The sequence below is a fragment of the Alosa sapidissima genome, chromosome 1, assembly GCF_018492685.1.
Source record: "Alosa sapidissima isolate fAloSap1 chromosome 1, fAloSap1.pri, whole genome shotgun sequence".
In the NCBI taxonomy this organism is placed as follows: Eukaryota; Metazoa; Chordata; class Actinopteri; order Clupeiformes; family Clupeidae; genus Alosa; species Alosa sapidissima.
Window position 1 is genome coordinate 54,232,469 of NC_055957.1, and position 23,072 is coordinate 54,255,540.

Here is a 23,072-nt window from a genome sequence, read left to right on the forward strand (position 1 = left end):
ACTTAGTCAGGGCACATACACCACTAAATAGACCACTATGTTAGTTTAAACACTCGAAATTCGCGAGGTGTTTCGCTGTGTGGAAACCCACCGTTGGCTACTACTGGAAGCCAATGCAGGGACTTAAGTATAGGAGTAATGTGGTCAATTATTTTTGTGAGAACCCTAGCCGCTGCATTTTGTATCATATGAAGCTGTTTGATAGTCTTTTTAGGAAGGCCTGTGAAAAGCCCATTGCAGTTAGTCAACCCTATGGAGATGCATGAATACGTTTTTATATATCGTGTTTTGACATTAGCCCTCTAAGTTTGGCAATGTTTTTGAGGTGGTAAAAAGCTGATTTATTGCTTTCATGTGGTTGTTTGAATTTAAGTAAAGTAATCAAAATACCCATTGGATGTTAGGAAGGTTGTTAGTTGATTAGAGACTATTTTTCAATAATTTATCAGGGACTTGTGAAGGTAGTGTCAAAGTGTCTAAGCCACATGGAAGAGTTGAGGTCCTGTACAGTATTTACAAGAGCTTCATAGTCTATCAAAATAAACTCTGACAACAAGTTAAGTTCCTCTTCCCTTGAGGCTGGAAGTTCCAGATGTTGAGTACTGTAAGTTGTTGTGAAGATATGTTCAGTCTGATTTTATCAATTTTGCCTTTGAAAAAAGATGCAAAAATGCATTTATTAGCTGAGACAAGTTCAGGTGCTAATTGTGAGGGGGGTTTGTTAACGTCTCCACAGTTGAAAATAGTATGCAAGAGTTATTTGTACTTCTACTGATGATATTTGAGAAGAAAGACCGTCTTGCTTTGCTTTATTTCAAAATTATACATGCAGAGCATATGTCTTTATGGATTTCAGGATCTGAAGTTTGTATTTGCGCCATTTTCTTTCGGTCTTCTTACATTCTCTTTTTAGGATTTGTACCACTGGATTTTGTTTCCATGGTGCTTTCTGCTTCTCCTTAAATGTTTTGTATTTTAATGGAGCAATAGCAATAAACAGTAGCGCTGTTTACTTGATCTAACCATGCTCAGTTAAAAGTAGAAAATTGAGGTTGTGTGTGCAGATAAAATCATTGACTAAAAATGATTTGTTTGAAAGAGATCTTATATTCAGAAGTGCTAGTTTTACTCTAAGTGTTGAGGTAATATGAGCCGGGGGGGGGAATTATGTGGTTGTTGTGGTTAGTGATGGACAAATGAAGCTTTGGTGAACCACTAAACCACAGCAGTGTGAAGCTAGCAACACTAATGAAAAAATCCAATATGGCTGCCACATGTAGATTTTTCAACATAAAAGTCCTTACCCAAAACAGTATATGTAACCAAAAATATTGGTTTGCTAAGGTCTTTTATGTTGAAAAACGTATGTGTGGCGGCCATCTTTTAGCTTTTCAGCTAGTGTCGCTGGGTTCACACTGGAGGTTCACCAAAGCTTCATTTGGCCATCACTAGTTGTGGTACAGGTAGGAGATTTGACCGGTTTACCCTGTCGATGCTCTTGACTCGTTCTATTGCTAATCAATACAGGAATAGAGAATGTCATGGGCCTACTGGGTCCCGGCATATTCTCAAAACTACTGCCAGTTATCAACCATTTATATTGCAGGGACCTCAACAATATCAAACAACCATATTGCAATCAGAGTTGGTGATTTGATCCCTGTTGTTGTTGTCAGTATTGTCCACTGCACATTCCATGTTACGTGCCGGCTGAGAATATGAAAAGATTCTTCAACTTTTTTGGTGCTGTAAAGGTTGAACACAGTTGAAGGTTTCGGGCTGATATAACACAGCCTGCCAGGGATCTGCGGATGGTATTGGGCTGTTAAAAGGCTGCTTGGTTATTGGCATTAGTCTCTGCATACTTGCAGGGAGTGACATAATGTTGGGGTGGAGATGGTGATGGGTATACAGGGGAGTTGGGGTGCAGTGTTGCTTCCATATGTTCACAGTTCCATTTGACTGCTTAGGTAGTTCACTTTCCACAGTCATTCCAGCAGTGTCCATGTTGTTATCAGACACTGGTATGTCAGCATAACTCTTCTTTCCTGACAGCGTCTCCGCAGCATTGGTAGCCTTGGTGATATAGATTTCTGCAGCACTCCAGCATAGCTTATCCCTTCAAGCTAATTTGTTCCAGTGGATGTGGCTGGGCATTGTTGAGCGGACATGTTCCTCCCAGGTCTTTATTTCGGTGGGGGCTACCGGGTGATTGTCATTTGGCCCTACAGCTTATCAGAGGGTCTGTTCAAGGTTGGCAGAAAAAATGCTGGGTGGTGCAGAGAGAGGCGATAGTTTTCAGTTAAGATTTTGGCTCCAATCCAGATGAGTTCTGTGCTACTTGGTCTGAAATATTATCTGCGATTCCAGAAAAGGTTAAAATTGTCAATAAAGTTCATTCCACCGGAAAAGCATGTTTTTGCGAGCCAGGTGTTTAAACTAAAAAGTCTTGTAAAAACAAAGCTTCCCTCGGCTGGGAGTGGACCACTGATGAAAATTTGTATTCCAAGCTTATATACTGTAGGACAGAAAAAAAATCCTTGAAATCTTCTCGGACATACAGCTGCTCTTTGTAAATGTCATTTGCTCCTACATGCACTCTAGCAGCCAAACATGTTGCTACGGTTGAAGTGTCATGTCCCTTTTATTGCACAGGGTGTCGCTGTGTATCTGTGGTGCATCAGGTATAGGTAGGAAGTAGTGATGGCACTGTCTGACACTGAAGCTTCGATACGTGCTTCAAACCATTAACTACAATTCCATTTGAACCACTGCTCCGAAGGTTGCTTTGGTACGGAAAAATCACGTGACATATGACGTCAGAGCTTATTCTCTGAATGAATCACCTGAGTGGTTCGCAGCGCCACCGCCTCGCAAACCGATTGTGCTGCTACTGCAACTGGCACGGCCTCGTTTCTAGTCTGAATTGTAGCGCGCTCAAAGCATAAACACTTTAGGCTAACGGGTCCTACACACAGCTGCGTGCGTTGCGTTGCTGGAGACGCATCCCATTCACTTTACATTGGCTCACGTCATCCGTTGCCGAACTGAATTGTGGGTCCGTCGCGCCGCGTTTCTCCCATCGCTCGCATTGAGAAGTTCAGCTGTTGCTGCACCGACAGACGGCACCGGCCAATCAAGCCAATCTACGGACGGCACCAACCAATCACATTACGGTTTTACTTCAAGTCATTTGCATAGCTACCGTCGGGAACACCCACTGGAATGCGTTGACGGAACGCAACTGTGTGTAGGAGCCGTAATGCACAACATTGCATTTGGTGCGTAGCCTTTAGTCTACTGTGACATAGTTGTTCGTATCGATTTATTTTTACTACAATGTAAGAGAGACAAAGGGAAACTTTATTCTGATTGCTCCGGATCAATCTTTATTTGTAAAAACAATGATATCCCATTATTTCACTAGTAAAGCTTCCTGTCCACTATCTAGCCGGAATAATTTAGATGCAGTCTTGGCTTTTCACCAGGAGAGGTTGCTGTTACTGAAGCTTCGAGTAATGAATAATCGAATTCTCGAATCAAATAATCCCATTTTCGAATCAACTGTTCAAAGTGGTTCAGTGCTTCAGCTTAATTTGCCCACATACGCCAATCCCGACAGTGCATCTCCTTGCTCAGTGTTGTGTTGTCTTATTGGCTACCTGCCAACGTGGCAGGTAAATTGACAGTTTCACCCGCCAATCACAAAAGTTACCCGCATTTGGCGTGTGGGCGGGTGCCAATTTCATGCCTTGCCCTTACATAAATGATTGAGTGTTATGCTGCAATCCATAAACTTGGGGTTTATTGCTTAAATATGTTAACCACTGTGCCACATAGATAACCTGACAATAGCCAGATGAATTTCGCTCCGCCTAGCTCCACTCATCCATCTGGAGCCGATCCATTGAAGTGTTGCTTCAGAAGGCTGGGCCTAATCAAAAAATGCTTGCATATGATTGAATAAGCCACTTGTCCGTCATCTATTGACGTGCTACTTCAACCACTCACATTGAAGCCAACCCGTGACGCTGATAACAGTCTCACAGTCGCTTCTACGCTATGTCACATCTATGAAACTCCCGCCCTGCGTCCTGATTGGCTGAACCATAAAGTCGGTTGCAGAAATCACTCTCAATGGAAGAGGTCCCAGATGGATGTGAGTGAAGCTAGGCGGAGCTAAGCGGAATGACATTCATCTGGCTATTGTCAGGTTACCACATAGATGCCTGAGGTTCAGAATAATGAATATGTGTGTAAGGTGAGGTTTGAACCCAAGACCTTCTCATTGCAATTCACTTGACTTATATTTAAAACTTGGCCAAAATTACAATCACATTATAAACTGAGAGGTGATTGATTCTTATTGTAGTCCGAAGTTACATTACCCTTTGTGGCCATAGTGGTTGTGGTAGAGCGTGCACATGACTTTTATTTTGGTAGCCTATTAACTCTGTCCAGAAGTTGAACCAGCAATAGGCTAATTCAACTTCATGCAACCCTGCGCAGACCTGGCTGAACGCACGCTGGACTTTTGCACAATGCAAACATTCATTTAGCTAAGGGGCTCCTTACACAAACAACTGACAAGATTTGGGAAAGACTCTTGAAAGATTGTAGTCGTTTGAGTAAAGCTTGAATGGGAGGCATTCGTTAAAAGACTCCAATATTTCAAGAATCTTTTCCAAATCTCGTCAAAGTTGTTTGTGAGTCCAGCATGCTCAGCCATATCTGCGCAGCGCGGCATCGAATTAAGTCTATTGACAATCCTCCCGGAATCAACATGCTGCAACAACGACTTCACATCTCTTAATTTTAGAGAGGCTGTTTAGATATTTTCTAACTATATTCATGTTGTCCAGTTATCGATATGGACCACGAAAATGCATTTAAGCAATGGAAGAGGCATTGTTTCAGCAAAGTTGATTTTAGCAAGAAAGGGAACATTGACGACGAAATTTATCCGGTTGTCTGCCTTATAAACGATTCTTCAAACTACTTCACCACAAGCTCTTGTTCGGGAAGAATTATTCTAATTGATGGGGTAAGAAAAACAATATAGCGTATTTAACTTTTTTGTTATTCGTTCATTTATTAGTTTATGCCTTAACCCTTGTTAGGTGTTTGGGTCTGTGGGACCCGATTTCAATGTTTGCTACACACACAGGCATGTATTTGGGTGTTCGGGTCTACTGGATCCGTGTAATGGGCTACTTGGAAGTGGCTCTCAATGCGGCCGCTTTTCCCCCGGCGTTGTGTTGTAACGGCGCTGTAAGGCCTATGCACTGTTTGGAATCCATTAGACCCACTTTAGAGGATTTTCGTGTTTTCCTCTTTATCGATAACGTTGAATCTAACCACGGGGGCAGCCATCTTGCCATTCTGTTGACAAAAAGCAGCTATATTGGTGTCAAACGATCACGTGTCGAACCGTGCCACCACTCGTGAACAAAATCGTATTACCAGAAAATGTCTAATAAACAGGCTCTATGTGTGTGTGTGGGAATGTTGTCTTTCTGCATCTGCTGTTCCCACTTGCATCTGCTGCAAGTGCATTTCATGCACCTATTCTGACTAAGTTCTAAGAAATAAGCATCAGTAACCCTAGGAAATAATGCAAAAAATGAATGAAAATTATTCATATGATCATAAATGTGATCTCACAGGGGTAATTGGCAAATATGAACCATAAATGATGTTTATATCATTGGTATTTGAGCTAAAGTAAACATCTGATAGCCTAAGTATTTTTACTTATTATGGCTGCATTGATTTAAAAGCCTAATAATTTGGTGGGTCCACCAGACCTGGGAACATTAACAAATATATGAACACCTTACAAGGGTTAATGTCTGTTACGGGTACACTTGCGAGTCAGGCCGCTCCGTCTGGCATCTTGTTTTTTGTCTGTGTTAGGACAGGGTGCAGGCCCAAGCTCTCAACTGTCTAGGGTATGATAAATTAAAATAAAAGCCTCCCGCAACTTGTAACACAAACAGAAAACAAACACAGAAAGACCTAACAGATACCCTACAAGCCAGCGTGTGGTGCACAAACTTGGAAGAAGGTCCTAACTGTTGTGTGTGCGTGTGTGTATGTCAGCTTGGCAGGAGCATCAGAGAGTGGTCAGATACCTGCGGCATCTTCGCACTCCCGGCCCGGTGCTCCTCCTATACCAGACATACTATGCTAGCCCAAGTGCTGGTTCTTGTAGGCTACAGTTCAGTTTTATTCTATGTGGTGGTTAGTCCAAATCACATCCCAAAACGCCAGTCTCTGTATGGCATGTGTCAACAGGCCTGAGCTCAAGCTGAGACTCCAAACTAGTTGCATCTTAAAACCGATTCCTCGAAAGGTCAGGTGGCAATTTAACCAAGTGACATCACTGAAGCCTTGCCTGTAAGTCAGTAATATCCCTACCATATGACCCCAACCTATCCTAACAGTCTGTTTTCACTTTAAAAAAAAAAAAAAAAATGCCTTAATGACTGACTGCGTGTGGAGCATTTCGGGTTACACTCTGCACCAGAGCCTTATAGATATAGATATCTCTTTAGGGCTCTGATTTGCACTATATAAAGACTTGGGCTACTTAGACCTACTTCCTTACTATTTTTTACTTTATGCTTTACCTAATATTTATTCTTTTGCAGCTAAAGTTATTTGTGCTTTTACTGCCAACTTATATTAGTTTTCTTTGAAAAGCTTTCAGAGTGCTCGAGAGTGCAGAAACAGAATTGCTCTTGGTTGTTTGTTACACACCAGAAATGCAAAGTGGCAGACGTGGTAAGTGAAATAATAATAATAATAAGAGAATTCTTTTCACACAAATTATGTACAAAAATATTTGACATCTTTAGAACACTAAACATATCGGAGGTGCCTATGTTGAGTTACTCCAGTCTGGATTTTTTGACATTATTCACTCCTATGAAATATTGCTATTGTCTATCCAAAATAAGGTGAATGTTTCAAAGTTAACTGATGGTCAAATCAACCAAAACTCCGATATTTTGCACCACCAAGTGTGGTCTGTAACATTATCTTGTGTATAAGTATATATAAGTATACTCTTTTGATCCAGTGAGGGAAAATGGTCTCTGCATTTATCCCAATCCGTGAATTAGTGAAACACACTCAGCACACAGTGAACACACAGTGAGGTGAAGCACACTCATTAATCCCGACGCAGTGAGCTGCCTGCTACAGTGGCGCTCGGGGAGCAGTGAGGGGTTAGGTGCCTTGCTCAAGGGCACTTCAGCCGTTCCTACTTGTCGGGGTTCGAAACCGGCAACCCTCCAGTTGCAAGTCTGAAGCGCTAACCAGTAGGCCACGGCTGCCCCCATCATAAGGTGGGGCATCAAAAAATTCATATCAACTCATAGTGGTCCTTTCCACGGAAATCTTTAGTAAAAGGCGAAAGATTCATACAATATGAAGAGAACCATGAGTGTGTTAAAGACATTTAAAAAAAGATACCAACAGAATGTTGGTATCCGATGGTAGCCTACTTACAGTTAGTTTATCTGTCACAGGTTTTGGGGTTACAGAAGGCAAGTGGAAATGCTGTTTTCAAGTTTGAGCCATTTGTACTTCATGTGCAGTGCAAGGATATAGAAAGTGCTAAACTACTGGTAAGTTCACCTATCTATCAGATGCGTAAACATTTAACAAAACAGACCTCCATGTAGCTTATGCTGGGAAAACCTGACAGCCTCATGAAAATTGGTAAAGGGAATAGGCATAGTTGAAACGAAATGAATGCCATTTTAGTCACAGAGAAATGGCTTTCATGTAGTTTTAAATCTCTTTTCCAGCTCTATGTTTTATGTAGATACTTTGTTTGCCGAAAATGAAAAAAAAAGTTAGTTTGTAATTTACTCATCATGTCCAGAAAGTGTGGTCTTTGGTTTTCGTTTGTTGCCGAGATATCATTACTTATGGTTTTCATGGCAGGGTGATTGTTTTCTTTTTCAAGGTTGTTTTTGGCCTTGTTTACTTATACCATATGCTGTTGTGTTTACATAGCTATGTGTTTCTGTTCCTTATGTCTCTGTCTCCACCCTTCACCTGAATCTGATTATTGGTCTGGTCAAAGACTACATGCACAAAAGGCTCTCTGTGATGTTGTTTGTTTCTGGTGGAGCCAGGGGGGTATTCCATCAACCTCGCTAATGAAGGCGGTGCTTAACAGAAATAGCCTGGCTTGAACTAGCGTAGACTTTCACTTGGGGCTGAAGCCATTCCATTAACTAAAGTTAGCGGCATCTTGGCCTCGTTTATTCAAGCGCGGTTTAGGTCAGCTTCATCTCTGCTCGTGCACGAGGTAGAAAAGTTGACCAAAAATGAATATATGTTGTAAAATTAAGACAATACTAGACAATTTCTGTTTGATTTGCAAGCGCGCCATCTACAGGATTTTCGTCAAAAGTCATCTAATTTAACATCGAGAGAAAAAAAATAGATAGTTGCCTACAGAAATTGGAGAATAATGAAAGCATACATTTAAAACAACAATGCTAATGGTTTGAAATCATTGCGAGTTTGATTGTCTTCACTCTTGAACAAAACGAGTGAATGAATAAATAGTATAGGGCAATTCCACGGAAAATGTACTTTTTGTCACATCCATAACGCCAGTGAAATGCCTTGGCATTTGTATGATGTGAATGATAACATTCATTTTTTGTGCATTTTTTATCATTCACATTCTTCAGCCAAAAATAGCACTAATACTGTCACTGAACAGCCTACAAAATGTGCATGGCCCTTTATCACCAGTAGGACATGTCTTTTATTAAAGAGTATAACTAAAAATGCCATTTTCAAAGTAATATGCTATGTAGCCTAAATACTTCGCATGGGAAGCGAACCTGTGAACACGCACTTTCCTATGCTGTCTCACTATGCATTACACCATCACAGAACGTAAATGACACAGAGTAGCAAGATTCCTAGAACCACACGCATGTCAAGTGAAAACATTTTAAGTCGCATAATCTTCAGAAATTCTTTGGAGCTAGTGAGTGTGTAAATCCATGCTTGGTGACCCTGTCGGAACAAAACATTTTACTTCTATTTTTGAAGTTGTAGGCTACAGGTGACGAAAGCATCTTTTTGGACTCGTTTTCCGACTGATTGGGTTTTTTTGCAACACGGCTTAATTTAGCTTGAAAGTTAACCTGCTACGGACCAGGTTAATTCTGTGGCATAAATTCCCATAGTTACCAAGCTGGGATTCACGTTAACCTCACTAAAATTAGCGAGACTTGAGGTTGATGGAATACCCCCCAGGTGTGCTTGAACCTGCACCTATTGTTAATGTACCGGTAGTGTCTACACGGACCCGGTTGGGCGTTGCAATTAATGAATCAGCACGTTATGATAAAGAAGGATTTATGTGTTTGTTAAAGTTGTTAGTGTTGAGCAAACAAGATATTCAATGGCAGGAGCCGAATATAACAGAAGATGCCATTACAACACAGTTAACGCTCCACCGCTACCTGAAGATCCTTTTGTCCACGTAGCCTATTGTTTCCCCTGTTCCTTGATGTGTTTATTAAGAACCACTTTACACTGCGTTCCAAATTATTATGCAAATTGCGTTTTTCTCAGATTTTCCTAAACAGTTGATGCAAAAAACAGTCAGTATAATTTTCAAGTCATCATATTGAACAAACCAACTAATGATAACAGTATTTTGTTTTCAAAAATAAAAAACTCAAAATGCACTCTTCCAAATTATTATGCACAACAGAGTTTCAAGACATTTTATAGATTGTAAAGAACTAAAAATGGCCATTTGTTGAATTTGCAGCATTAGGAGGTGATATAAATTAATTCAAAAGTTATTTCAATCAAAAACATCTTAACAGGCCAAGTTACATGTTAACATATGACCCCTTCATTGATATCACCTTCACAATTCTTGCATCCATTGGACTTGTGCTTTAAGTTTCTGCTTTAATGTCTTTGCAGAATAGCCTCCCAGAGCTGCCAGAATGTCAGAATAGTCTCCCAGAGCTGCTGCTTGGATGTGAACTGCCTCCCACCCTCATAGATCTTTTGCTTGATGATGCTCCAAAGGTTCTCAATAGGGTTGATGTCAGGGGAAGGTGGGGGCCACACCATGAGTTTCCCTCCTTTTATGCCCATAGCAGCCAATGACCCAGAGGTATTCTTTGCAGCATGAGAGGGTGCATTGTCATACTGTGAAGAATGAGACCTCACGGTCCAAACTCACAAAGGGGATGCGCGCTCTTTCAGGCAACCAAGGTACACGAAGACATTGACGAACCACAGACAAGTGCAAACTTTGTGCTAAGAGTGCTGGTTTATTTACAGTGTTCAAAAGTGATAAACAAAAACTTTGAAAAAAAAAGGCTACAAACAAAAATCAACACGAGGGTTGCTCAAACTTAAAGACTTAACTAAACAAAATAACCAATACAAAACTAATAGGGATTCAAAGAGTTAAATGTTCACAAACCAAACCAGACTCAGCCTCACAGCAAGCTGCTCTCCCTATGCCACTCTCCCTCGAATGACAGAAGCTCAGCCTTTTTATGGGCCTACCCATTAGAAACGTCACTCAAAATGGTGGGAGAGTAGTGCACAAACAATTAACAAAATAAAGACATTAATCATAACAAAAATAAACTTGCCTTGATCCTAACAATTTTACCCTTATTTTACGCTATAAAAATATATATATATATATATATATACTTTCTCTTTCCCTAAAACCAGTTCAAAACCCTAACCACCATTACAGACACGCCATCAAAACAAAAAAAAATACAAAAAGATTGCAACTTTGACAGTTCGGGTTTTCTTGGGGGACCATTGATGGCGGGACACACAACAAGGAAGTGAATGCAGTCAGTGTAGATGCTATGGCGTGGGAATACTGGTGCGTGTGGTGGAAATGTTTGGTGGAGCAAAACCAGCGGGTACCTCGCGGCTTGCGGAGATGTTGTGGATGAAGACTGGTGAGTACAGAAATATGTGTGACGCTATGTGACGGTGAAATATGAATGTGTTCAGAACGCGCTAAACCGGTATCGCGTGTAATGAACTTGCCAAGTGCCGTGTGCAGGTGTGTGCGTGTGTGTCGGGAAATGTTTGTCAGTTATGTGTAGGGACAACGTCGGGAGCATTTGGGGAAAAGTTTAACTGGAGGGCAACTTTTCCACACATACATAAAGATGATTTTTGCTACGGAAGGCACAGTTCTTCTTTTTGTACCACGGAAGAAAGTGGTCAGTCAGAAACTCTACATACTTTGCCGAGGTCATTTTCACATCGTCAGGGACTTAAAGGGGCCTACCAGCTCTCTCCCCATGATTCCGGCCCAAAACATGACTCCGCCACCTCCTTGCTGACGTCTCGGCCTTGTTGGGACATTGTGGCCATTCACCAACCATCCATTACTCCATCCATCTAGACCATCTAGGGTTGCACGACACTCTAGCGTAAACAAAACTATTTGAAAATTAGTCTTCATGTATTCTTGAGCCCACTGCAACCATTTCTGCTTGTGAGTATTGTTAAGGGGTGGCCAAATAGTAGGTTTATGCACACTTGCAAACTTATTGAGGATCCTACACCTTGAGGTTCGCAGGACTCCAGAGGCACCATCGGCTTCAAATTCCTGTTTGCTGCTTTGCAATGGCATTTTAGCCGCTGCTCTCTTAATCCTATTCATTTTTCTGGCAGAAACCTTCCTTATTATGCCTTTGTCTGCATGAACCCGCCTATGCGCTGAATCAGCGACAAATTTCTTCACAGTACGATGATCACGCATACGTTTTCGGGAAATATCCAATGTTTTCATACCTTTCATCCTTTTTCTTTCTCAAACCTGTGGCATGCTTAATAATGTGGAACATTCTTCTTAAGCAGTTTTCCTTTGATTGGGCTTACCTGGCAAACTAATTATCAATGATCCATAGAGTCCTGAGACACAATACCATCCATGAGTTTAATTGAAAAAACTAAATAAAATAAAAAAAATGTTAATGACACTTAAATCCAATTTGCATAATAATTTGAAACACGGTGTATGTAAGATTCATTCATGTTATGATACATGTTATGACCCCTTTTTTCTATTGAAACTTTTTCAGGCTCAGATAGATGGCCAGACAAGACAAGAGTAACATTGTAAACACTTTTAAAGTGCCGTGGGGCTGGGCGGAAAATTGAAACAGGTTACAATTCAGGACTTTACCATTCAAATCTTTTGGGTCACCATTATATAACCTCCATTAATCGTTGACATAGTAGGTGCCTTTTGCATCATATCATCACGGTCAACTGAGGAGAGTCAGGTAACCTTTCAGTTACAGTATCTGAAAGTTAACAAGGGCCACTCCTTTTATTGAAACTCTGTGTACTACTTTGTAGTTTCCCTGCACCTCCCAGCACATTTATACAACTCTGCTTTATTTGTTAGACTTCTCCATCATGGTGTCTTGCATGATGGGCTCCATAAAAGCACTCTAATTGTTTCAGGTGATGTCAATGATATACGTACTCTGAGCTTCCACTCAAATCATCATCTGGTTCTGTCTTGAGATTATTTTTTTATTATTATTATTATTTACCCTCTGATACAACATTAATTTGAAAACCTCCACAATTTAGTTTTAAATGGTTCCAAAGACTAAAAAGTGTTTGTCCTTGTTGTGCTGTCCCATTCTAAAAAATGTTTGAATGGAAAATAAAGGGGTGATGTACCACAACATGCCTAAATCTTACAGAAAGTGGCTCTTAATGAACACAATGAGGCACAGGTCAAGCAATGAGCGGACCAATAATCAGATTCAGGAGAAGGGTGGAGACAAAAGACCTTTTGGCCTTTCTAGAAACAAACCCTTTTTTATGTACACTTGTGTATTGTTTTGCAGCACTCTGTGGCAGTAAATTCTGGCTTCAGAAACTCCGGCATGTCAATTGGAAAGAGAGGCAAAATCATAATGGTATGGAAATTGCTGGGTGAGCCTATACTTTCAGTGATTTTATGATTATGTGGATATATCCTAGTCATGCATATCAGTCAGTAGACTTTAGGAGAAAGTTACATTAATGATTGTGATATCAAAGCACTGCATTGCTTGATGATAAACCTCTTAAAAGCTATTGTAAGATTGGGAAATCAATAAAATCAATAAAAAGTATATGCCTTTACTTTAAAGGTCCTCTAAGCACAGTTGGGTGACGCCACTTCTGTTGACGTTTTAAGTGAATGAATGAATGGCTATAACCCTATTACCTCAACCTGTTCTTGCACTGAAATAGTTTTTTATTTTACCTTGTCTACATTATACTTTACTCTCCTATTTGTCCATATTATTTATGTTGGTCTCTAGACCTTATTATTGCACTGTTGCACTGTTATGGACTAATGTTGGACTACTTTTTGCACCTTCACCATGACACTCTCTTGAGCACCTTGCCATGCACACATAACTAAAGGACTATGGTTGGACTACTTTTTGCACCTTCACCATGACACTCACTCCCTTTAGCACCTTACCAGTCCTGGCCCTGTCACTACAAGCGTCTTATGCTTGATTACCCTCAAGCACATTGGACTTTCTTAATTTAATTTAATTTAATTTATATAGTGTATTTAGTATTTAGTTTTGTTAGTTTTCTTGTCTTTCTTATCTTCTACTGTCTTTATTGTACAGTGGAGTTTAGTTATATGTTTATACTTATACTTATGTTTACCATTTCTGCTGTAAGTGCATGTTGTGTGTGATGTCTGTATGCTACTGAGACCCTTGAATTTCCCCATGGGGATCAATAAAGTATCTATCTATCTATCTAAGTATTCCCCTCCCTCCCGTGCTTGTATACAGGGACAGACAGCTAGTGGATTGTGAGATATTTGCTGGATGTGACAAAAAATGTTCTAGCTTTTAAACCACGTAACAAGACTTAGAAAAGCTTTCATAGGGCAAGGTACATTAGGCTAGATACATTGGCGAACAATGCAGCAGTCAAGAGGACTACTAACTTATGAAGACTAACTCCCACTCAAACGGAAAATGGAATGAAGATGCAGAATCAAATGATACCAGGCCCTAATTTAGTAGAAGTGGACCGTGGGTTCATGTACACCACAAAGAGCATTGCATAAAGATATTTTGATCACTATTGTACTTGGTCAGAAACACTTAAACTAGGTAATGGTTCACTCTGGAAAGCGCCAAAGGCCCTAGTATACAATTTAGGCTTATGCCCTGGTTTGTTGTTTGTTAGAACCAGTGTTGCGAGTGTATTAATTCCTCTGTGTTACCTCTTCAAAGTTGTTTCTAATTTTGTCTGTTAAATGTGTTGATCTTTCATATCCAAAGGCTGTTCGCAGTACCCACTGTCTTGAAGTTCCACTTAGCCACAAGGGGGAGATCTTGGTGAATGAGAACTACATCCACTTCCTAGTGCAGGCTGCTAATCAGAAAATGGCAGAGAATGTCACCAGAATAAAAAGGTATTTTCTCCCTTCATCAAATCTATAATGTATTGTTTCTTTCAAATGTGTCTTCTCAGATGATTGAAAATTGCTATCCATTGGTCTCCAATTCAGGTTCTATGATGGCCTACAGGCGGTTCTTCAAGCAGATGGATCCTCATCCATGGCGACATGCAAAGACAAAACAACAAAAATAGTTCAGAATCAGCATCAGAGAAAAACACAAGACTCAGTTATTGAAGACAGCCAAATTCCCGCAAATAAATTCAGTGATTCAGAAGATTACCTAGAAACCAGTTTGATTCTATTTTCATAAAATCTCACACAGCTTTTTAAATATTTTAATAATAACACATTGCAGGCCCCATCAGCTATTGTAAACATTGCCCATTTTGTTGAAATATTTCAGATGTCACATCCAGTCCCTGAACAGTTGTAACATTAATGAATTGCATGTGATGCAACAGGCTGGAAATTGGTGTTCTTACTCTAAATCCTTTTCTATTTACCTTATTATTTACATTCATTACATATTAAAGGTCAAGGTAGTACTCAAAAACAGCATTTATCTTTTTCAGACCCTGTTAAAGAGACTTGTTCTGTATGGTATAGATTTCTGGTCATGACCTATATTCAACAGTAAAATTCCTAGGAAAAGACTTTATGAAAGGTGTACTGTCTATTCGTTTTTTGTTACTTTTCTTGTTCTGTTTGATGTTTTGTTAGTTTTCTGTAGATGGACACTAATTTAAATGAAATACATGCAATGTAAAGTGTTTGAGTATGCCTTAACCTTCAGTGCCCTGGAGTGAACTAGACCTTGACCTCTGAGGACATGTAACAATTCAATGTATTACAACAAATTAAAAAGATCACCAACACCGTTTGTACTATTAATCGTGTTATTTATTCGCTAGATGGTGTGAGAAAAGAAGAAAGGGCCTTCATATAGAGCAGGCTGCATATTAATCTCAGTCCGTTTGTATTCCCCGTCAAGTCGTTAATTCAGTTCGTTTTAACTCAGTCTTTGTTCCTATATAATGCAAATAGTAATCCAAATCCCAAGAAAGATAATCCAAGAAATGAAAAAATAAGTCCTTAAGTTGCCATTCTTTTTTAAGCTTGATCCAGTTTTCCGCGACGTTTTCTTCAAAGATTAGGGGGTCTATCCGTCGGAGTCCTTGCTCCATTCTGACACCATGTAGATGAGCGCGTAATAACTCAACAAGCAACAGGCTAGGTTGAAGATGCCACTCTTTACTTCACGTGTTCACTGGTACCAAACTCTCAGTCTGCTATTCCTAAACCCACTACCAGGAACACCCGCAAACCCGTTGCTACACAACCATGACAACACACTCTACAGCTACAGACAGTTGTTTCTTTATTAAATGTTTTTGCATCGAAATTATTCTTGTTTTGCACCAGATAGAAAATGAGTAGGCTAGTAGACTACATTACTTCAATACAGAGCCCTGGAGGCGTCATTGCAAGATTTTTTTTTTCCTTTTTTGATTTTTATTGCCCACAATTTTGTAAAATGATGCACTACTTATTAAAACAATACATTATACATCATATACGCACATCTTGCAATACACATACACACACCACACATAGGTTATATCAATACCCCCTGCCCCCATTCTCATATCAGAAAGTTGGCAACCCTAAATTCAATTCACATTGAAGTATGCCCATACAAAGCTTTTAAAATTCAAGATGAAACTAATAGTTTCCATTTCAACGTATGATGCCAATAGTAGCTTCAGTATCACAACACTGCTAGAGTTTCACAGAGTTTAAATAAGAGCAGCATAGACCTGCTGCTGTCAGTCAAACTGTGACAAGAAAAGCCTATGTTGGAAGCCCTCAGTGTGGTAAGTGAAAATTGTATGGGGCAATAGTGAAATAATAGTCAATTATATGACTAAATCTAGTAAGATTAGTAAATTGCAAACATATTGCTTGTCCCCCTACTTCACATACTGTACATGTGAAAATGCATATATGTAGTTTATTTCAAAGCATATACACTTAAAAGCTTGAGGCTTGAAATGGACAATGACTTCATGATGTAACCAGCCTTAGAGAGAGAAATGTGTCTATGAGCCACCATGCAGACAGCTGCTTCATACATCTAGTGGTCCCCAAAACGTTTACTTGAGGTCTTAATGCTTATTATTGTCAAACCATAAAATCACCTTTAGGGAACGGTAAACTTCTGTTAGTCCAACCCATAGACTGTATATATAGGACTGTGTCATTCCATTTCGAACCTTCTGTTAATGTGACTTCATTCATACTTGAGGCTGTACAGCATTTTGTTTCTATTTTCTTTATTGATGTCACACAAACTTGAACTTGCAGTATGCCCCTGAACTCACACATATTGTAAATTGCAATGTGTCATTTAACTGCCTTGGTATCAAAAGCCAGGGGCCATTGCTTGGTACTTTATTTATCAGTAGCCTACACAAAGATGTAGAAGCTAGAAGAATATTAATATCAGGTTGATGCTAAATCAATTTTTAATGTTTTTATTTCTTTTATTTCATGTATTATCATCATAATGTATTTTCTTATGCCCTAAAAACAGTGTCTTTAATGCAGTACCACTTAGAATCCTTAGAATGAGACTATCCTTTTGTAAACACATCACTCACTCAACAGCAAAGTAGCTTCCTGAATATGTGTAAAATATTTACAGAGTATTCTGATGTAGTAGGTCCATTTCCAGCGAAGCTGCGAAGTCCCATTGTGATTCTACGTTTTCCTATTATTAGTGTACTTGCTGAAAGCGGCACACTATTGTTATTCTTACGTTTTCTCATTAGCTGAAAGCAACCCACTATTGTTCTTCTAAAGGCGAGACACGGCAGGTGAAAACATTGTTTTTTCATGCACTGGCCAATTTTGAGATTTTGGGCTAGTTTGCTACATTAGCATTCTGTCACACTACTGGGTGTTTAGGTGTCTATGTGTTTATTTCACCTAGTCACCTTAGGTGTCTAGGTGTTTATTTTCATTACATTGTGTTTACTCACGCCTGTACATTTCTCCTAAATTCATCAAAAGTTAGCATTCTAACCTTGCATGCACTACCGCAACTGTGATCCGAAACATATCATGTGTAGTACCGTTGGAAAGCTCTGTTTATCCTTTATGACACTATGTGATCCATATATGGACATTTCCTATGTATCGTCATGTTTTTTTTTAATGAAAGCGAAACTCAAGTTTCACAGGTCACAAATTTTGTCCGATCCGAAGCCGCCAAACAGGAAGTAGGCTCACATCTCAGCAATGCTTTCACGTGTCGAAACCAAACTTGGTATATGGACTTAGGACCCCATCCTTAGCATGCACAATATATTTGGTGTCTTTTGACCACTAGGGGGGCGCTAGAGTTACAGGAAGTTAGCTCATATCTCAGCGACACTTTCTGTATCAAAACAAAACTTGTTACAGGGACTCCATTGTGAGGGCACACATATAATTTGGTGCCCTTTGACCTAGGGGTCGCTGCAACTAGTAAAAATGTGCTTTGGCGTTTCGGATGTGAGGATGCACAAGAAATGTGTTGTCCTTTGAACCCTTGGGGGCGCTGCAATTAGCCAAGGCATTTGGGCGTTGCATTAATGCACGTTACTTTTTACTGTATGCCCAATTTTCAAAAATGAGGCACTGTTAAAATCCTTGGATCAAGTCGAGTTCAACACATTATATGACCACCCTCCCCCCGTAGGCCCGGTTTTAAAAAATGAGGTACTGTTAGAATCCTTGGGTCAAGCCGAGTTTAACGCTAATTAGTAAATTGTCATACTAAGGTTGTCGACCTAGCTGGCTAGCAGTTTACACTTCAGGTGTCCTGCAGGCGGGACAATTGTAGTGCCCCCAACTTCCCCCAACATTCTAAATCAATTGTATGCACCATATTGCTATGTAGCATAGTAATATTATACACCATTAAAAGCTTGAACTCTTGGGAATCCATATATGACAACATTTTTCATGTACAATCTGTATAGTGCTTTACATTATCAGATTAATCTTACTATGTCTCAGTTAAATTTGATCAAAAATGCCCCCCCCCCCCCGCCTTTTGTGCCTCCCTACTTTCTAGCTGCAGTGTATATCCCTTAGCAATAAGTAGATACAGCATATTGGGTATTCACAGGAATCCTTAGAAATTGAACATTCATGTTGTTTTATCCATATTTTTTCAATATTAGTTGTGCAGATGTATAGTCCATCTTATACACACCCATTGAACCAACAAATAAAATGCAAAAATAGAGACATTTGTGTAATCATTCCATATTTTGTGTAGTCATTCTATATCAGAAATCCTGACATACAGTACATTCCAAATAGTCTACAGGAAACCTCAAAGTGTTACCTTTCATTTGAGACCAGGATTATGCTTCTACACCAAGAGGTTGCCACACAGTAAGCATTTTATTTTCAGTATGCATTTTGGGTAGCCAAAAGTCCTATGGGGAGTTTCCATAGGGCATTTTACAAAACATAGATAGATAGATGATAGATAGATAGATGGATACTTTATTGATCCCCAAGGGGAAATTCATATGAGCAGATAAGGGTCTAAAGTACTCATATTTCAGCCTATATTGATTTACTTTGAGATACAGACTCACAAGACCTGGTAGTGGGCCTCAGTTGTGTTTCCAAAACAAAATAGAAGGGCAGAATGTGGTCATTTCCAGAGATGTACAAAACCGCCTAAAAAATCATTCTACCCTTTGCCACTCTCTGACAGTTCATCACACAGTCAATCCATTGGTACCAAAATAATCAACTAGGCCACTGCTTTCAAAAGAGGTCAAGCACTTGAATATAAGTCAAAGTATGTGGAAACAGGGCCATTGTTAGTAGACGGTGTGCAATTTCGAGCAAAAACTCAAAATAGGGGGGGTAAGTGTAAAGATCTAGGTGACGTTTGCTGCCATTCACGCAAAACTAAGCAAAAGTTAACGTTAAAGAAACTAAACACCTGATGCTAATTTTGATACCACAGATGAATAGAGACCCAGTCAGACGAATAGTATGAATAATCGGGAACAGAGTTTTATTTACAATGATGTGCATCAAGGGAGAGACAGCATGACTTCACCTAAAGATCCATCAGCTGCTCTAACTAGACTTCCAGGCTGACTGTAGATGATGTTGGTCATCCTATCTCACGTGGACTACACTGAATCAGACTCTGATTAGTGGCAACCTGGCAATCCGGAGCAGATAGCTACTGATGCAGCCAATATTGGACATAATGCAGAACATTAAACCACACATTGGTATTAAAGTGTAGTATTAAAATGAAGTTGCAACCATGGTGGCGGTAATCACTGGTTATGTTAAACCATTTGAAACAAGTAGGACTAAATGATGGTGACTATGGCTAACGTTACTTTGGATTAACTTATAGCAGAGCCTTTTTACTTTGCCTATCAACTGGTTAATGTTAGTGTGATTTAGCATGCTAGAAGCTAATATACTTAGCATCTACGAAAGAACAGCGCATATCTTTTTTCACAAAGAATGTCACAACTAACAACGATGTCTCTCGCAAACAACTAAGGGGGGAGATGCCTTGGTCATGTCTGCAGAAAGAGCTATCAATCAGAGGTGTAACCACGCCCCTTTTAGATTTGTTAAAATAACATTTAAAAAATGATAATTTCTCTGAGAAGAGAAGAGAAATTGTGTGTATTGAAGCATCCTGAAAACTATTTTTTCGAATATAAAGTTGTAGATGCAAAACTTGTTTTAGGTGAGAAAAGTGACACGAAAAGTTGGCTACTTAGTTTAAAGGGTTAAATTGAAATATTGTAGTGAGGATTTTTATTTTGAAACAGTTTTTGGCAGAGGAAGCAGTTGAACAGGATGTGTAGTCTTAATAGAGCCAGTTTGTATGCTTAAAGCCTGAGACTGGCAGTTGATCCAGGTGGCCCGAACACCTGCCATAAGATTCTAATTGCTTAAGTGCTCTATTGTGATGTCATCAGCCCATGTTAAGTCTATGGGGACATTTTGAACAGTTTTTAATTAATAGTTTAAAAAGTATAAAAAGTTACAAAGCTGAAAAATACATAGCACGACTTGTCCTAAGTAAGACCTACGTAACATAGTTTGAATGAAGTTTCTACATTAAACGGTTGAAGCTGCATTAAACGCGTTAGAAAAAGAAGAATAAGAAGCCTAGGAAGAACAGTACAGTGCATTTGCATGCACTGTAATAATAAGAACAGCGATAACAGTCCATTGCATTTACATGCAATGCAATTCCGTTCAGTAACTTTTGTGAGGCTTCATCTAAACGTTGTCTGTGAGAATTTTGGTGAAGATTTGATGATTTTTGAACCCTGTGAAACTTTTTATGATGTTTGGCTTTTCTATGAAATTGAGGCAAAAGTAAACATTTTTAGAGCATAAGACCAGGGTCAAAAAGATGCATCTGAGTTTAGAGATTAATATGTTGAAAGAATTTTGAGTCTAGGTAAATCTGGTAAGGAGAAATAAGCATAATTCACTTTTTTTGACAATAGCGCACCTTTGGGTGCAGTACCCCAAATTTTGGGTTATGGGTAGTGGGGGGTACTGGTAACCATACCTGACAATTTCAAGTTTCTAGGACTTACGGTTTAGGCTGCAGTATGACTTTTACCAAATTTTGGCGAAAAATGAACGGTACAGAAACAATAATAGTTGTTTCTGTACTAATAATAAGTGTGCTGCTTTCAGCAAGCACACTTAATAAAAAGAAGAAGAAGATTTCGGATAACAGAACAGTACATTTTCATGCACTGTAATGATAGTCTTGGACACTGCTGTGTTTGTAACAGTGACTTTAGCATTGCCCATAGCGGGTTAAATGATTGCAAAAGACTAGGGAACACTGACAGTCAGTTATGCCATTGGAAACATACTAACAACTAGGCTACATGCTAATACGTACATAATCATGTTTTTTCTGGACAATTGTTATAATCATCTTCAATATTTGTATAAAAAAAAAATAACTGACAAAACTACTGTAATCATCTGTTAGCCTATGTATAGCATAAGATTTTTGATTTTATGACTCATGGTGGCTTTGTAACATGGCAATTTTACATAAAACAATGTCCAGTTGTATCTTCTTTTTTTGTACCAGATTCATAAGATAATCACTTAAAATCCTTTCCCACAAAAAAATTGGTGTATTGTTAAAATATTTTGATAATATCCTAAACGGTTCATAAAATATCACATCATATAAACATGTTTTGTGTTATATCATCAATGTTTTAGGTGCAGTGCCCTTATTACCATCAACATAAAATCAACATGCCATGCAAGGTGGGTGCAGTGTTTTTTTTAATCGTTACCTCACCTATCTTTGTCATCTCAGACCAGTCAAAATCATTGTTTCTAATAAAGGACATTTGTAGTTACCATAATAACATGATTAGTGATTGGCTTCTAATATTTAAAGAGCCCAAGATGGAAAACCTTATTTTTCCCATTTTACCTGATGTCCCAGTTTAGCCTACCTGACCTGACACCTTACAGTAGATATGTTGATAACTATTCCTGTAAATCCAACCCAGTGTTTTAATCTGTGTTGGAATATGTTGTGATCAAATGCACTTACTGTAAGGTCCAGTAGTGCTAGGAGTGATGTTTGCCTGCATCTGTATTGAGGCGTATGTCATTTAAAACCTTAATAACAGCTGTTTCAGTGGTAATTTGCCCAAAACCTGACTGAAAGTAATCAAAATACCCATTTGATATTAGAAAAGTGATTAGTTGATTATAGTATATAAGTATACAGCGGGGAAAATAAGTATTGAACACATCAACATTTTTTTCAGTAAGTATACTTCCAGAGAGGCTATTCACATGAAATTTTCTCAAGACATCAGTATTAACTTAGATAATCCACACATATTAAAAAATCCAAACATGAATGTCCATAAGTAGAGTTATGAGTAAAAAGGTGAAATGCCACAGGTAAAAAGTATTGAACACGCCTACTGAAATTTCTTAAATACTTTGTGGAAAAGCCATTATTTGTAATGAGAGCTTACGCATTTCCTGTATGACTTAACTAATCAGTTGCAGTATTCAGGTGTGATTTTGGCCCATTCTTTTAAACAGATAGTCTTTTAATACTGAAGATTCCAATGGTCCCTCTTGTAAATCCTGATCTTTAGGTAACTTCCAAAATTGTTCAATTGGATTAAAGTCAGGGCCTTGATTTCCTTTCTCTGAAACCAATTGAGAGTTTCCTTTGCTGAATGCTTTGGATCATTGTCCTGCTGGAAGGTCTAGCCATGTCTCATACTCATCGTCCTGGAAGATTCTCCCAGGAAAAATCGCTCCTTCAACTGTGTGATGTTTGCCAGTACTATGAGATGAAAAACAGCCCCACACCTTGATGCCTCCACCTCCAAACCTCACTGTTGGTATGGTATTTTTAGGGTGATGCACAGTGCCATTTCTCCTCCAAATATGGTGTGAAATGCATTCTGAACTCTCGTTTTGACCTGTTTGCCTGTTAGTAACACAGTGAACACACAGTCAG

At 39.2% G+C, this 23,072-nt stretch overlaps 1 protein-coding gene and 1 non-coding gene across 4 annotated transcripts; one reads left to right on the forward strand and one right to left on the reverse strand.

Annotated features, from left to right (window-relative positions):
• The first annotated feature begins 4,551 nt into the window (after positions 1 to 4,551).
• On the forward strand, positions 4,552 to 15,368 carry tyw3 (tRNA-yW synthesizing protein 3 homolog (S. cerevisiae)). 3 transcript variants are annotated; one of them, XM_042109774.1, is made up of 6 exons: positions 4,559 to 5,044; positions 6,706 to 6,786; positions 7,536 to 7,634; positions 12,912 to 12,983; positions 14,367 to 14,500; positions 14,597 to 15,368. In XM_042109774.1, exons 1-6 carry the CDS (start codon positions 4,871 to 4,873, stop codon positions 14,796 to 14,798), a joined length of 762 nt encoding a protein of 253 aa, XP_041965708.1. In that variant the 5' UTR covers positions 4,559 to 4,870; the 3' UTR covers positions 14,799 to 15,368. The 3 variants fall into 3 exon arrangements, with proteins under 3 accessions (XP_041965727.1, XP_041965717.1, XP_041965708.1); XM_042109783.1 differs by lacking the exon at positions 6,706 to 6,786 and having other exon boundaries at positions 4,555 to 5,044; XM_042109793.1 differs by lacking the exons at positions 6,706 to 6,786; positions 7,536 to 7,634 and having other exon boundaries at positions 4,552 to 5,044.
• Positions 7,340 to 7,454, reverse strand: LOC121681849. The gene has a single exon (XR_006022315.1). It is a non-coding gene; the product is annotated as a U5 spliceosomal RNA (small nuclear RNA).
• Positions 15,369 to 23,072: the final 7,704 nt, after the last annotated feature.